Source organism: Salmo trutta, chromosome 12 (genome assembly GCF_901001165.1).
Source record: "Salmo trutta chromosome 12, fSalTru1.1, whole genome shotgun sequence".
Classification (NCBI taxonomy): domain Eukaryota; kingdom Metazoa; phylum Chordata; class Actinopteri; order Salmoniformes; family Salmonidae; genus Salmo; species Salmo trutta.
Window position 1 is genome coordinate 56,892,222 of NC_042968.1, and position 17,420 is coordinate 56,909,641.

At 44.6% G+C, this 17,420-nt stretch overlaps 1 protein-coding gene across 2 annotated transcripts in view; it reads right to left on the minus strand.

The window, feature by feature from the left end:
- The window catches only part of LOC115203847 (collagen alpha-1(XI) chain), a 142,126-nt gene that overhangs the window by 49,694 nt on the left and 75,012 nt on the right, over window positions 1-17,420 (minus strand). For both annotated transcript variants that reach the window (XM_029768881.1, XM_029768880.1), the window contains exons 5-10: window positions 11,219-11,350; window positions 7,008-7,121; window positions 6,324-6,710; window positions 4,704-5,171; window positions 4,558-4,614; window positions 2,528-2,569 (exon numbers count right to left, since the gene is read on the minus strand). In XM_029768881.1, coding sequence (XP_029624741.1) covers window positions 2,528-2,569; window positions 4,558-4,614; window positions 4,704-5,171; window positions 6,324-6,710; window positions 7,008-7,121; window positions 11,219-11,350 — 1,200 coding nt within the window. The remainder of the gene's footprint in view (window positions 1-2,527; window positions 2,570-4,557; window positions 4,615-4,703; window positions 5,172-6,323; window positions 6,711-7,007; window positions 7,122-11,218; window positions 11,351-17,420) is intronic.

The window sequence follows — 17,420 nt, forward strand, 5'->3', positions numbered from 1 at the left end:
GGAGGTTCTCCCATCTCCACAGAGGAACTCTGGATCTCTGTCAGAGTGACCATCGGATTCATGGTTACCTCCCTGACTAAGGCCCTTCTCCCCCGATTGCTCAATTTGGCCGGGTGGCCAGCTCTAGGAAGAGTCTTGGTGATCCCAAAATTCTTCCATTTAAGAATGATGGAGGACACTGTGTTCTTGGGGACCTTCAATGCTGCAGACATTATTTGGTACCCTTCCCCAGATCTGTGCCTCGACACAATCTTGTCTCGGAGCTGCTCTACGGACAATTCCTTCGACCTCATAGCTTGGTTTTTGCTCTGACATGCACTGTCAACTGTGGGACCTTATATAGACAAGTGTGTGCCTTTCCAAATCATGTCCAATCAATTGAATTTACCACAGGTGGACTCCAATCAAGTTGTAGGAACATCTCAAGGATGATCAATGGAAACAGGATGCAGCTGAGCTCAATTTCAAGTCTCATAGCAAAGGGTCTGAATACTTATGTAAGATATTTCTGTTTCGCTTTGTCATTATGCGGTATTGTGTGTAGATTGACGAGGAAAATGTGTAATTTAATCCATTTTAGAATAAGGCTGTAACGTAACAAAATATGGAAAAAAGGAAAGGGAGAGAGGAATGTATGAGGAAGTATGAGGTAGGCAGTCTATTAGAAGATGCATCTTAACTGGTGCCCCGTTTGTCTCACTCTACAAACTCTTACACTATCATTTCTCTGCTGTTTTGTGGAGTGAGTGTCTGTTTTCTATAGTACCCAGCACCTTGGGATCAAGTATAACTGCAAGAGCAAGTGTGTCATAAAGACATAGATAAACAAATAATAACTGGTCCCAGAACATCTGACATCTGGGTAAACTTATTTAAAAAAAAAATATATATATATATATATATATATTTTTATTTACCCCTTTTTCATGGTATCCAATTGGTAGTAGTTACAGTCTTGTCTCATCGCTGCAACTCCCGTACGGACTCGGGAGAGGCAAAGGTCGAGAGCCATGCGTCCTCCGAAACACAACCCAACCCAACCTAGCCGCACTGCTTCTTTGACAGAACGCACATCCAACCCGGAAGCCAGCCACACCAATGTGCCGGAGGAAACACCGTACACCTGGTCAGCGTGCACTGCACCCGGCCCGCCACAGGAGTTGCTAGTGTGCGATGAGACAAGGATATCCCTGCCGGCCAAACCCTCCCTAACCCAGACAACGCTGGGCCAATTGTGCGTCGCCCCATGGACCTCCCGGTCGCGACCGGCTGCAGCAGAACCTGGGCTCGAACCCAGAATCTCTGGTGGCACAGCCTTAAACCACTGCGCCACCCGAGAGGCCCAACTAACTGTCTCTCTTGAGGAGTGATGTGTTATGCTATTACCACTCCGATTACTAAGGCTCTAGACTGGCAAGAAGCCCTGCCAAAATCACACTGACTGGGCTTACAGTTTCACTCTCTCTAATTGTTACGCTAGTGGTGGCGTTCCAAAGAGAACAGTTGGGGGATACCGACTGTTTCTCACCCAGAGACAGACTACATAGGACATACGGGAGTGACACAGACTGAGATGTATCTCAGATTCCAACGAAATCACTAGTCATAGACTGCCAAGGATGAGTGAGAGAGAGAGAGAGAGAGAGAGAGAGAGAGAGAGAGAGAGAGAGAGAGAGAGAGAGAGAGAAAGGGAGAGAGAGATATAGAGGGAGGGTGATATAAACTGAGTGTACAAAACTTTAAGAACACCTTCCTAATATTGAGTTGCACCCTTCTTTCACCTGTCTCCTCCCCTTCATCTGCACTGATTGAAGTGGATTTAACAGGTGACATCAATAAGGGATCATAGCTTTCACCTGGATTCCCCTGGTCAGTCTATGTCATGGAAATATATATATATATATATATATATAGTGTACAAAACATTACGAACTCCTGCTCATATATATGTATGGAGAGAGAGAGAGAGAGAGAGAGAGAGAGAGAGAGAGAGAGAGAGAGATAGATGTCTTTATTCTTTTGGAACTCTGTGAGTGTAATGTTTACTGTTCATTTTTATTGTTTATTTCACTTTTGTATTTTATCTACTTCACTTGCTTTGGCAATGTTAACATATGTTGCCCATGCCAATAAATCACCTTGAATTGAATTGAGAGAGAGAGAGAAAGAGAGAGAGAGAGAGAGACATGTACAAACACACATACACACACAGAGGGGGAGAAATAGACAGAGAGATAAATAGATGGAGAGATAAATAAATGGAGAGAGAGAGAGTGAGAGAGAGCGAGAGAGAGAGAGACACGTACACACACAGAGTTGAAGAAATAGACTGAGACAAATGGAGAGAGAGAGAGAGAGAGAGAGGAAGAGAGAGATGGAAAGAGAGGCCGACAGAGAGGGAGAGAGAGAAAGAGGGAGTGAGAGAGATAGAAAGAGAGAGAGAGAGAGAGAGAGAGAGAGAGAGGGAAAGTGAGAGAGAGAGAAAGAGAGAGAGTGACAGAAAGAGAGAATAGAGAGATGTACTTACTGTTGGGCCTTCAGACCCGGGTGGACCCTCCACCAGCATTCCCTGAAACACACAAACACATTAGAGAGCTGGATGGCTGCAGCCTGTAGAGCATGCAGCACTATCACTGTGTGTGTGTGTGTAAGCGTGTGCGTGTGTGTGTGTGTGCGTGTGACAGTGTGTGTACAACCCTGTGTGTGTATTCATTCATTCATTCATATGCATGCATCACTTCAGTATGTGTGCATATGTATACATGTCCAGACACATTCTGCATATCTACTCTCCATCCAGGAGTGTTGGGTAATTTAATATAAATTCCTGCCTGTCATTTCACTTAGCACTTCACATTCATCTGGGAGGAACCAGCAGAGGGTAAATGATGATCAGGACAAAGTAAGAAGGCTGATGGAACATGTTCAACATGCCCATGGATCAGGGGACTATGGGTAATAAGAACACAGGAACTGTCCCGGAGATCTGTCTCTGTCCAATTAGCTAATAGCAGAGCCAAGGAGGGAAATTGCTCCTCCAGCTCCCAGCATGCAAAAAGAGAGATGGCCAGGTCAGTGGGGGGGGGGGGTCTCATAGTAAGCACTCGTCTCTCTGAACATGACCCTTGCCCACGACTCACTTAAAAACAGCAGCTCTCTGTCTCTGTCGCCGTCTCGGCAGGGTGCACTCGTAAACACTCACAGATCAGCTAAAGCTAAAGGACATGACAGTGAAGAATCATCCTTGCTTTGTTGTGGTGATCATTTTATTTCTCCCTTTGTTGTGGTGACAACGAAAAAACACAACGTAGACACAACTTAAATCGGATGGATTTTTGGTTGTTGTTGTCTGCAGCCCTGCAGAATCTCATTCAAGCCACATCTATTTTCCAAGTTAAAAAAAAAGACATTTACTGTCCTACTTTTTAACATTCCAAAGGTCATACATGTTCCTTGTGTTTGATGTGTGTCTATGGATAGGTGTGTTTGTGTGTGTGTGTGGGGTCACCGCCCCATTTTCCTATAGTGCGTCTGTCTATCTGTCAAACACTTGGCGTAGATGTATGGTCAGGGATGTTTGACCCAGGAGTGACTGATCCCAGCAGTAAACAGATAGAGGGGTGTGTGTATGTGTGTGCGCGTGCAAGCGCGTGTGTGTGTTTATGTGTGTGAGTAGCCAGGGTGGGCTGGAAGTGGGCTGGGGGGGGGGGGGGTGTCGTCATTGTAGACACATGGGGATTGGACACATTGTTGATTTAATATCCGAACTAGATGGACGACTCACAGGCTCATTCTGTGAGGTAGGACACACACACACAGACGCTCAGTCACACACATACAAACACTCACACAAACACGCACACACACATAGTTAAGCCCAGTGACATTTGTTTAAATTAAGCAGCTGTGGATGATTATAGGGCTGAAGCCATGGGATTCAAAACTCCCTTGGTTCTGTCACTCAGTTTAGATTGAGGCGGTGCATTATCAATATCTATGTGTTGATGTGGATGCTTTGGATCACAAGATATGAATTGGCTGCCAGTTATGACATTGGCATACCAGAGACTGATGTAGAGGAATCAAAATCCTTGAGGTATAGCCATGGCTTTAGCTCCTCGAGTTAATACTGTCATGGGTTCAAAACCCAAACTAGGGACTGGCTGTTTATCTCTCGGTATCTCTCTCTCTCTCTCTCTACCCCTCCGTTCCTAGCGGGTCTTTCCCTGGTCAGTGTTTATGCTAGCCCACAGTGTGTTTACACACCCGATGATCATTCACAATCTCTAGATGTAGCCGTACTCCAAATGTTTACCCTCCGAGCCAGAGGTGGGCCTTGCTGCAGGATACAACGTGAGAATGCAAAGGGCCGAGACCTGTGTGTTTGTGTTATATGACTCACAATCAGTGGTGTGTGATATTTCATGGTTTGGATGTGAAATATACACACACTCACGCAGACACACGTGTTTAACACACTCTCACACTGACACACACACACACACACACACACACACACACACACACACACACACACACAGGAGAAATTATACTCACAGGCTCAATGATAGCAGGCTCTCCCTTCTGTCCTTTCTCTCCTCGAGACCCATCAACCTGCAGATGACACCGTCATCATGACCTTCTTCATCATCATCATCATCATCACCACCACCACCACCGTCATCAGCATCAGTCATAATTACCTGTCCATAGTATTCGTCTCTCTCTGCCGGCAGCACCTTTTCCTCCTGTCCACCGTAGTCCGGGTCTCCATAGCCATAATCTTCTTCCCCGTACTCAGAGATGGACTCCTCCTTAAACCCAACACCATCCAGATCAGTGTAATCTCCCTCAATATCCACACCCTGGCCCCCTGCTCCCCTAGCAACGGAACCCCCAGCTCCGGCTCCAGCTCCCCCCGCCGCGCCTCCGGCGCTCGCCGCCCCGCCTCCGGCGCTGGCAGATCCACCCACAGAGACGGAACCGCCCCCAACAGAAACAGAACTGCCCCCGACTGATACGGATCCCCCACCAGCACCGATTTCAACAGTACTGCTGCTGCTGGTTCTGCTGCCGTGGCCACCTCCGCCGACTCCGTACTCATCCTCCTCTCCCTCTCCATAGGACAGGTCATAGCCCTCGCCATAGTTCTCATCGTAGGCTGTTGCTACCTGAGAGACCAGCGAGGAAAGGATACAGAAGTGCGATACAATGAGAATAGTACACTGGCACACAATGACAGATAATGGCAATCATCTTATCCTCCTGCTATAGCTGCTTTCCACACTTGTAGTTCTATGTGGGTTAACATGCTGGGTTAAAAACAGCCCAGCGCTGGGTAAATAGTGAGCACAACACGTTGGGTTATTTTGACACAGCCAGTTTGGTTGTTTCCGTAGAAGACTGGAGGCGTGGCTTAGTAAGGGCTGGGCTTTAAGATATATTTTTGGCCAACTGTGAGAGTAAATGTAATTCCACGCCCCCAATAGGCCACACCTCCTGAAAAATGCCTATGGATTACATAAAAAAAAGACTCAGCATACCGTAGCCTTTACCAGGGTTTCCCAAACTCGGTCCTGGGCTCACCTTCGGTGCACGCTTTGGTTTTTACTCTAGCACTACACAGCTGATTCAAATAACCTACTCATTATCTGGCTTTGATTATTTGAATCATGAATAGTGCTCAGGGTAAAAAACAAAACGTACACGCAATGGGGGCACCAGGACTGATTTCTTGAAATCCTGTAGGGCCTATACCACTGATCAACCAAGCATGAAAGTGAATATAAGCCCAAGTAATAAATGAAGCCATGTTTGGGTAATAAGATGATTTTCAGGAGGCATGGCCTATTGGCAGTGTGGCCACCAGCGAGAGTAAATGTCATTCATATTCACTGCACATTACATATTCTAATATAACATTAATAACATTATTAGAATAAATATTAAAACAGTGATAACTCTCCCAATATTGGGACATGCCTATGCACTTGAGAAACTTATTGTCTTCGGAAAGCCTCACAAACGCTACAAAAGTGTCAGAGCTCAACAGACAAATAACATTATAACAGAACAGATGAACCGGAATGACATTTACGCTCACGGGTAGCCAAAAATAACTATCTGAATGCCACGCGCCTACTAAGCCACTCCTTCAGTCTTCTGATCTGACCCTGATCTGACCCAACCCAGCATCAATAACCCAACAGCCCAACTGAGTGACCCAACTGTCTGTCAAAATAACCCAACGTGTGTCCAGTATTTACACAAATTTGGTTGTTTTTAATCCAGCATTTTATTTTGTGACGATGATGATAACTCACTGAGGTCTTGTTGCGTGTCATGGTGACTCCTCCACTAGTGGTGATGACCTTCTCAATCTCCGCCCCCGTGCCCAGGTCAACCTTTGACCCCAAGTCCAGCTCCACCCCTGCGCCCGTCCCCATGCTGCTACTGCTGATGGTGACCCTGCGAGTGACGTCGGGCAGGGCCGTGGACTCGTCGTAGTACGTCTCGTAGTTGCCGTAACTTTCCGTATCGTAGTTGTCGTAACGGCTGGTATCCTCCCCAGCTCCAGCAGCAGCGGCGGCTTCAGCGTTGGCGGTACTGGTCAACACTTTGCCCTCGGCTCCCTGACTGGCTGTCTCCCTTACTGATGACACCACCTCTTTGACGGAGGTGACGACACGGCCGCTCTCTGGCACGGACACCTGGAGAGAAGAACAACGCAATGTTAGGAGGAACTACTGTAGCTTATACAACTGGCATTAACAACGGCTTTGTTTAACGTCATTCATTGTCATTAACCTCAGTTTTAAACCATTGACATAAAGCAAAGCTTTTCAAAGGGATATCTGGCCAAGAAAACATACTCGGCTAGCATCAACAGCAATCATCAACAACAATCACTACGTAATAAGATGAGGATGGGGGGAAGGTGTATAGTCCCACAACCCACCATACTAAACTGGTAGTCCTTCAAATGGACAGGGGACAGAGGACAGTACCTTTACGTCTTCCGTGGCAGGTCCAGCTGCTTCGTCCGTCTCAGTCTCAGAAGGCTTCCCATCCGTGTCCTCATAGTAAGGATACTCATAGTAATAGCTGTCCTCCTCTGTGTTCTATGCAATACAGGGAATTATGAAACGGTTAGTTCCGGCCAAGCAATCGGATTGGTCAAAAGTGTGTTCGAGCAGTGGTGCTATTGAGCACAACACCACGGCTAGCACAACACCACAGCTAGCAATAATATACGGGAGGGTGTGAGTTATGGCGACCCTGATCGGAAACCCTTCCAGGAATGTCAATCTGACCCATATCTGGCCTCTCTCTCTCTCCTAAGCCTCAGCGGCCCTACTCTTCTGTGTTCATGCATGTCACTGATGGATAATAGATCACTTTTCCACTGGTGTCTAAATGAAGCCGACACAGATCTTAACAGGTCGAGGGCATGTTGCTGTGTACTTTGGGGTGTTTTTTAACGTTGGCATTTCTCTACTTTCCCAAAACACAACTCCCCCGAATTGCCCCACCCTGATACCGCTGCAGGCAGATTTATTGCCCTCAGCACTCCAAGGTGGGGGGGGGGGGGCGAGCGGGTTGGAAAGTTCTAAGAGGGGACGATGGGGTGAGGTGGTACAAGGGGGATCAGGAGAGAAGGTGTTTAAGAAGGGCAAGTAGGCAGGAGTGGGGTTCACTTCCATTTTATGCTTGCTTACTTTACTTGCATATGGCGGTGCAATGTACCGAATGATAGCATGCCATAGCTCTCTGTCATAGAGCTCATCCTCATGATGTACTGAAAGGAGTGTTGGTCCTAGTTGCATCAGTGTCTCTCAGTTTATTTGATCTGTGAGCTCTTCTCCATGTTAGCCTTATTATTGTAATATGATTTGGTCGGGGCCCCCCTCTTGACGGAAGAGAGAAAATGTAATGTTTTAAAGTTAATTTCCTGCAATACTACACATTTTGCAATGGGCCGGATAATTTTTTTTGCAATTTTATAACTGTCATGCAATTTTACTAATCTTGGGGCAGAGAGAAATTTCTAGAGTATTAAAGCAAATTTCATGCAATTCTACCAATTTTGCCAGTTTAGATAACTGGCTAGACTAACTCACCAATCAAAAAATTGTTAGCTGAAATGGCTAAGTGAGTGACTGTCAGTTTCTGACAAAACCAACCAAATTTCAAACTTGCACCTTCTGTAATCTACTATTCTAACTCTCAACAGTAAGTTGAGACCCCGACTGAGCCCTAGTGCCCGGGGGCCCTAAGCGACTAGGTACAAGAGCTGTGATTGGGCACACTATTGTTCTGGTTCTCTCCCTGACTACTCCCCGTCCATAAGAAGGGTGAGATCACCACTTCAACTGGAATGAGTCCAAGGGCGTGGTTGTTTAGCTTCTTGAATTAATGTCATTCTCCTCCAAAGGATCAAGCCTTACCACACCAAGGTAGGAAAGCAGAGTTGTTTAATAGAATGGGGGCAGATACTGAAGAAGGACAATCTCCATTCAGCATAGCGTATGGAGATACAGGCTTAGGCAAGTACTCTGCCATTCCTGCATATTTGATCTACAATATCACTGCATAGCATATTCAACCCTGTTGGTTTCCCCAGCAGTCAGCACTTTCTCTCTGGCAAACTTCAGAGTTTTCCCCCCTCAGCCATGCAGCTCTTTTTTTCTTTCCAGCAGTTTGTCCAACCGACACTACCTGATCCCTAATCAAAGAGCTCCTTATGGATAAAGGGATTAGGGTAAATCAGGGAATACCACGCCTCAGGGTATATGAAGGTGTTTGACAGAATGCACAGGACCTGGAGCTGGTTTAGAGCTTCATTGGTTAGCTTTCATATTATTGCTAAATCAGGTACTCGTCTTAAGGCCCTAAAGGGCAAGGTAACCGGAAACAAGACCGAATACAAACAGTGTAGCTATTCCCTCCGCAAGGCAATCAAACAAGCTAAGTGGTCAGTATAGAGACAAAGTAGAGTCGCAATTCAATGGCTCAGACACGAGAGGTATGTGGCAGGGTCTACAGTCAATCACGGACTACAAAAAGAAAACAAGCCCAGTCGCGGACCCCGATGTCTTGCTCCCAGACAAACTAAACAAGTTCTTTGCTCGCTTTAAGGACAATACAGTGCCACCAACACGGCCCGCTACCAAAACCTGTGGACTCTCCTTCACCGCAGCCAACGTGAGTAAAACATTTAAACGTGTTAACCCTCGCAAGGCTGCCGGCCCAGACGGCATCCCTAGCTGCGTCCTCAGAGCATGCGCAGACCAGCTGGCAGGTGTATTTATGGACATATTCAATCAATCCCTATGCCAGTCTGCTGTTCCCACATGCTTCAAGAGGGTCACCATTGTTCCTGTTCCCAAGAAAGCGAAAGTAACTGAGCTAAAAGACTATCGCCCCGTAGCACTCAGTTCTGTCATCATGAAGTGCTTTGAGAGACTAGTCAAGGATCATATCACCTCCACCATACCTGATATCCTAGACCCACTCCAATTTGCTTACCGCCCCAATAGGTCCACAGACGACGCAATCACAATCACACTGCATACTGCCCAAACCCATCTGGACAAGAGGAAAACCCATGTAAGAATGCTGTTCATCGACTACAGCTCAGTATTTAACACCATAGTACCCTCCAAACTCGTCATTACGCTCGAGACCCTGGGTCTCGACCCCGCCCTGTGCAACTGGGTCCTGGACTTTCTGACGGGCTGCCCCCAGGTGGTGAGGGTAGGAAACAACATCTCCACCCTGCTGATCCTCAACACTGGGGCCCCACAAGGGTGCATTCTCAGCCCCCTACTGTACTCCCTATTCACCCATGACTTCGTGGCCATGCACGCCTCCATCTCAATCATCAAGTTTGTAGACGACACTACAGTGGTAGGCTTGATTACCAACAACGACGAGACGGCCTACAGGGAGGAGGTGAGGGCCCTTGGAGTGTGGTGTCAGGAAAATAACCTCACACTCAGCGTCAACAAAACAAAGGAGATGATCGTGGACTTCAGGAAACAGCAGAGGGAGAACCCCCCTATCCACATCGACGGGACAGTAGTGGAGAAGGTGGAAAGTTTTAAATTCCTCGGCGTACACATCACGGACAAACTGAAATGGTCCACCCACACAGACAGCGTGGTGAAGAACCTCAGCAGGTTGAAGAAATTTGGCTTGTCACCTAAAACACTCACAAACTTTTACAGATGCACAATCGAGAGCATCCTGTCGGGCTGTATCACCGCTTGGTACGGCAACTGCTCCGCCCACAACCGCAAGGCTCTCCAGAGGGTAGTGAGGTCTGCACAACGCATCACCAGGGGGCAAACTACCTGCCCTCCAGGACACCTACACCACCCGATGTCACAGGAAGGCCAACAAGATCAAGGACAACAACCACCCGAGCCACTGCCTGTTCCCCCCGCTATCATCCAGAAGGCGAGGTCAGTACAGGTGCATCAAAGCTGGGACCGAGAGACTGAAAAACAGCTTCTATCTCAAGGCCATCAGACTGTTAAACAGCCATCACTAACATTGAGTGCCTGCTGCAAACATACTGACTCAAATCACTAGCCACTTTAATAATAAAAAATTGTATGTAATAAATGTATCGCTAGTCACTTTAAACAATGGCACTTTATATAATGTTTACATACCCTACATTACTCATCTCATATGTATATACTGTACTCTATAGCATCTACTGCATCTTGCCTATGCCGTTCGGCCATCCCTCATCCATATATTTAAATGTACATATTCTTATTCATTCCTTTACACTTGTGTGTATAAGGTAGTTGTTGTGAAATTGTTAAATTACTTGTTAGATATTACTGCATGGTCGGAACTAGAAGCACAAGCATTTCGCTACACTCGCATTAACATTGCTAACCATGTGTATGTGAACAATAATATTTGATTTGAAGGACCCACCCTGACCGATAGTTGCCCTTAACCTCTGTCTGTCAAAAAATGAGCACTTTATTAAAAAGTGTATCATCTTGTTAAACTTCTCAAGCCGACACAGCAAGTAGACTTCCACCTGAAGTTAATTACCCTGAGACATGAGAAGAGAGAGACTCACCTGAAAGGAAGGATAGAGTATATAAAACATACTCTAAACATACTGTAAACATGGATAGGAAACAAGATGGTGGAGAACAGAAGAGTGTGGAGAGGTGATGAAGTGACTCACGTATTCATCTGTGTTGGGGTCCTGTGCCTGGGGCTGCTCTGGGACAGGGACCTCACAGTCGGGGCTGTAGTGCTCGCAGTAATCATAGGCAGCACGGTGATCGGCTACAATCATCAGCTGCTGGATGTCTCCCTGGAAACACACAGGAAAAAGGAAGTGAAAACTGATGTAAAAAACAAAAACAAACAAACAAGAAAATAAACAAACCAAAAAAATTAACTCAATGAAAACATGTATTGCAGAGCGTCCTGCAGGCTGAACATAAACAGCAAGAACTAGGTCAAGGATGATGTATATACTGTAAACACTGGATAGCTGATGCTATGTATTGACAACTGAGACGCTTTAAAGTCACCGCTCGGCGGTCCAAATCCCCATCGTCATTCATGGCTTAGGAAAGGGCCAATTTAGCTAGCTACTGCAGGACACAACACGTAACAAGCAGACCAGAAACTTCATTATTTTTTGGACAATGACATTTTGGTTTAAATTTGATTTGATTGGTGTGATGCCAAATCCAAACAGGCCTCCTTTTGGGGGTGTTTTTCTGTGCCAGGAACACCCACAGTTTATTATTTTATCATATATATTTTTTTATCAACAGCAGCCAAATGCTTGCCGGCATCCATCAATCAAACGCTACAGCGGCAACATGTCATACTCTTTTTGTCCAGACAGCATAAGATACATGTGCTACACATACTGAGACAGAGGGGCACCGTTTCCCTCGCTCTGATGATTTCTCCTGTCAGATAGATACAGCTAGTTGCGAATTATGAAAACATAGAGACGAAAGATAAATTGTTTTACGTTGGTCAAATTTTTGGGGAAGCTTGGGCTTCCCTCTGCACCCATGAATACACACCACTGCGAAAGGTGCAGTGTGAGTCTTGTAAAGTTAGGTGTTCCTTAATATATACAGGGACATTTAAGTTGATCGATTTAAAAGATAAATTGGTACCAATGCAGTTGTCTTCTGTTTGGGAGTGACAGCCAATTTAGTGATTTATACATTGTGTCTTATAATTGCATCATGTACCCTAAAAGGTACCGAACACCACAATGTGAGATTATATGTGTACATCTGACGGTACACTATGTGTATTGATCTTTTTGTAGCCCCGAGAACAATACTGTACCCTAACGTACCCTTTTTCTGACAGTGTATGGAGACGACATGAGCTGAACTGCTCTGGCACATATATCTAATGAACATGGTGGTTTACAGAGAGAGAGGAAGGGTGAGAAAGAGAGAGCGACGGTTCAGCAGGATCACCAGGCTGCATAGGGAGTTGGGTGTGAGTGTTATACTATATGTTTAATCCTTGACAAGACTTGTACCTCAACTATACAGTACACTTCCCAAGCCAACACTAACAACACATATAGAGAAATCAACACATATTTTTTTTAAAGAACACACAAACCATGATTTAACATGTTTAACACTGCTCTAAACCACACGTAACATTTCCTCACAAATGCCATCAAATCATGTTTATAATCAACCCACAGTATGTACACATCCAAATATGTATACATAGGAATGCCAACCTATAAAATCTCCTCATGAGGAAATAGATTATTTTGAGATGATTTCAGTCTTTCATTAACTCCATCTGCCAGATGTTTGAAATGACTGGAAAACACTTTTGTTTTTCCAAGTCTGATTCTCCATGCATGAAGAATCTTTATTACTTACAGAGAGTATTTGTCACTTGTGGTCCAACCAACAACAGTTTGCAGAAAAACATTCATCTGAAGGTCTCTAACATTACTTTGCATATGCGTAGTGATTCTCTACATGCACAACACCACAGTCCAATATTGTTTCCTGATGTTTTCTGGCTGGTGTCTGTCTTCCTGATGGATGAAAGGGAAACAAACTGGGACCCTTGTCTTCCAGATGAAGTGCTCTGCAAAGCCATTACACACCATGGCTACTCCAGCATCACGCTCAAGGCTCTCAGGATATCCAGGCCATTTGGGCTGTTCGGATGTTAGTAGATGCATCATTTGAACCCATATCTTTTTTGTTGTTGTCAATATTGGAACTGGAAGATACCAATTTGAAGCAAAATCAGCCATCTGCAAGCTGTTAAGTGTTGGTGATGGAAAAGTGTTGGACCAAGTCAGGTTTGTTTCTCAGACCCTTATGGACTGAACTGGGATGTTGACCAAACTCATCCTGTGTCAGTGCTTAGTTGTCAATCGGTCTGTCTGTGTGTCTCTACACTCTCAGAAAAAAGGGTTCCAAAAGGGTTCTACCAAGGGTTCTACCAAGAATACTTTTGATCTGAAGAACCATTTTTGGAAAACAGGGGTTCGTTGTAAGGGTTCTACCTAGAACATTGACCATCCTGAGAACTGTTTTTTGAAGAAAGGGTTCTTTGATGATTCTTTGGAAGGCAAGATGGGTTCTACATAGAGCCATTCATCGTATTTCCCAGAATGCTCTATTGCTGGGTGATTTTCAGAACTGTTTGTTTTAATATCTGTGTTTTTGCATGCACATTTATTGGTTGATACATTTTATGCTACACAAATATGCTACAGTATCCTCCAAAGATAAAAGGGTTCTCAGTAGAACCCTTCATAGAGGGTTCTAGGTAGAACCATATACAAGGGGTTCTATAAAGAACCCTACATAGAGGGTTCTAGGTAGAACTCTTTGCAAAAGGTTCTATCTAGCACCTATGGGGACAAACCGAAGAACCCTTTATAGTTCTACTTAGCAAGTGTAGAGTATCTTTGATTCACAGCTGCTCTAGAGTGAAAGTTTAAAATGGCTGCCCATTAGCTCAGCGAAAACGCAATAAAACTAAATTGAGATCATTCAGGGGGTGCCAGGGGGATGTGGCTAGATGCTTCCCCATCTCCTGCTTCCTCCCCCGTTTCTCTCCCCCAGAGTATCAGGTGACGCGATCCTCAGTTCACCCAGACGTAACGCTTAGTCATACATTTTCAGACGCTGAGAACATAGCTGGGGCAATAAGAACACCACCACATAGAAAAACACAAACACACATACACACACAATACACACACGTCTCCATACAGGTAACGAGGGAAGCTGTGGCGTTTTACAATATTTCGTTGGGAAAAGCTGATGCGTGTGTTCGACTGCAGTGCTATGGACAGCCAAAGCCCTTGAGGGAGGAGAGAGAAAGCGCCGGCATTTGTCATCATCACTGTATTGAACCGTGCTGAACAATACTGGACACCCAGTTCCAGCTGGTGCTGAAGGTTCAACTCTAAGGTAATCAACAAAGGTCTACCGCCATAAGCCAGTAACCACCAGGCAAGACACAAGCCCAGGAAGTGAGCTTTGTTTAAACCCCATAGACAGTGGGAGAGAACGTAAAAAAGGAAGCTCGACACATCCATTGAGATTTACTGTCAGAGGAAAGATTACTTCTAGCTAGGGTCACATTTTGTGCTTTATGTTTGTCTTTTAAAGCACAAAATGTTTCGTTGGTTGTGGCGTGTCCATATTCACAAAGTTACAATTCAGTTCAATGCAGTTAAAGATAAATTCTCCAACCTCACCAGAAGGAAACCAAAGACCATTTTACTAAAGTCATTTTAAAATACCATGTTCCCCTTGATAAAGACAAACTATACAATAAAACGTTTGTCACTACTAAGCTGGTTTTGATTTCCCTTGTATGGGCCCGGGTTGGGATGTGTCCTAAATGGCACCCTATTCTCTATGTATTGATGCTGGATCTTCATTTGAGACAGTTTGCCACAAGCAGGAAAATAATTCTGCAGCAACAGGAAATAATGAATGGACATTTTTGAAGGGACTGATACAATTTTTGTTACGCACAACAAAATGATGGTTCTAAGTGTCACGTCCTGACCAGTAAAAGGGGTTATTTGTTATAGTAGTTTGGCCAGGGCGTGGCAGGGGGGTGCTTGTTTTGTGTGTTTGGGGTTTTGATGTATGTTCTATATTTTATATTTCTATGTTCATTCTATGTTCCATATCTATGTTTTGTATTTCTGTGTTTTGGCCTGGTATGGCTCTCAATCAGAGACAGCTGTACTTTGTTGTCGCTGATTGGGAGCCATACTTAGGTAGCCCTTTTTCCACCTGTCTGGTGTGGGAAGTTGTCTTTGCGTTGCATGTGTTTGTACGCATAGCTTTTCGTTCGTTGTATTGTTTTGCTGGTTCACGTTTAAAATAAAGAAAGATGAACCCAACTCACGCTGCGCCTTGGTCTACCTTTAACGACAGACGTTACACTAAGATAGAGATTCTTTGGCTTGTAACCATAGCGGAATGCTTTTTGGTGCTATATACAACAGAACCCTTTTTTGAAAGTTCAATAAAGAACCATGCTCATAAGGTTCTAAATGGAACCTGTACGGTGCTATAAAGAAACCTTTCCTACGGTTCTATAAAGAACCATTAAAAAAGATTCTATATAGAACCAAAAAAAGGATTACAACTGTTTTTTATGGTTCTTTATAGAACCTTTGTGGAGAACGGTTCCATAAAGAACCCCTTTCAATCTGAAAGGTTCTTTGTAGATCCTTCTGAAGAACCATACAGGTTTTTTATTTTTTTGGGTCATCCATATTATATTGTTAAAATTCCATACAGTAAAGAAACATTGAAAAGCTGAAAGGGTTCTTTGAGTCATTATGGTTCAATAAAGAACCATCACCCTTCCCAAAGAACCCTTGAGGAACGCTCATTTTTTTAGTGTGTAGGGCAAAACAAGTCAGACATTTTCAAGTGGAAAATTCACAGCAACAAAAGAGTGATTCAATTAAAATCCTACATCTGTAGTGCACTGCTTTTGACCTGAGCACTATGAGCACTGGTCAAAAGTAGTGCACTATATCGAGAATAGGTTTCCATTTGGGACGCAACCTTGGTCTCTTTATAACAGAAAGGCCCAGCCAGGTGTTGCTTAAACTGGCAGTACAAAGACCTCTGGTGGATGTTATTACTACACTCACTAGGTGTACACTTATATTTTTCCTTATAGCGCCTGCTGCCAAAAAGAGTTAATATTCAGTGTAGACCAAATGTTTTCAATATATTTATTTCTATGGCCTTCATCAAACCACCATTCATCAATATGATGTCAGTGGGCCTTGGCATTAGCACTGCAGCTGAACTAATGCAGTGTGGGGGATGTTCAATGGAGTCGTACTGTATGTATGCTTTGCAGAGTCAGTAGTTGTGGATTCCTTCAGTGTACTGAGAGGCCACTACTGTATCCTCAGGCAAGAGATGGAATGGACAAGCAGTGGTTTGGCTTACCCCAATAAAATAAATAAAAATATCAAAGATTATAGGATTGGTAGAGAGAGAAACACACACACACACACACTTTACCAAGCACACAAACAGCAATGGCTGTATTTCATAGCCCTGGCGGAATGTTCTGAGACGCCCCAATTACAGGTCCTATTTCTGAGGGAATGGTGGGATCTGGCGGAACTGTTTTTTTCTGCTGAACTAAGCATCACATATCCCATCAGACTGGTGTTTAACAGAGCACATCCAGACAACAACAGTACCACACACACACACACACACACACACACACACACACACACACACACACACACACACACACACACAGAGCCCTGTAGCCATCCTGTCAGCATCTCTCTGGGATATGGTGAAATACGATCTATACTCCCAGCCAGCCCTCAGTGGAAAAACGTCTGCCTGTGTCCGTAAGTCATGGAGTAGCAGGACAAGCACATCCAGCGTGTTCAAAGTGCGGCTGCAGGCCTGTGTACGTGAGAGGAGGGACGGAAGGAGAGCAAAAGTCCAAGTTCTAAAGAAGGGATCCAAATGAAAGACAGAGGATGTGTGTATATGGGCCTGTATCTGTAGTATCTCAAAATACAAGACTATATCAGTAGATCAAGCCATGCCCTGTCCAGCATCCACCTTCCAACCATTAACCAGTGCTGTTCCAGTTGTGCCCAGGTGGGGGCAGGAGAGGGTAGAGCCCTACATTAACTCAACGTAATAAAGCATTTACAATGAGTTAGTAAATAGTTTATTCATCATTTATTGATCATTACTCCCACATTTGTAAATGCTAATAACCTAATTATTCACACATTTATAAACAACCTTTAAAGTATTTAACAATGATTTATAAGATCATTCATAAGCTGTTTAATATAGGTCCTTAAAAATCATTAAGTGTGGGCTATTTATAAA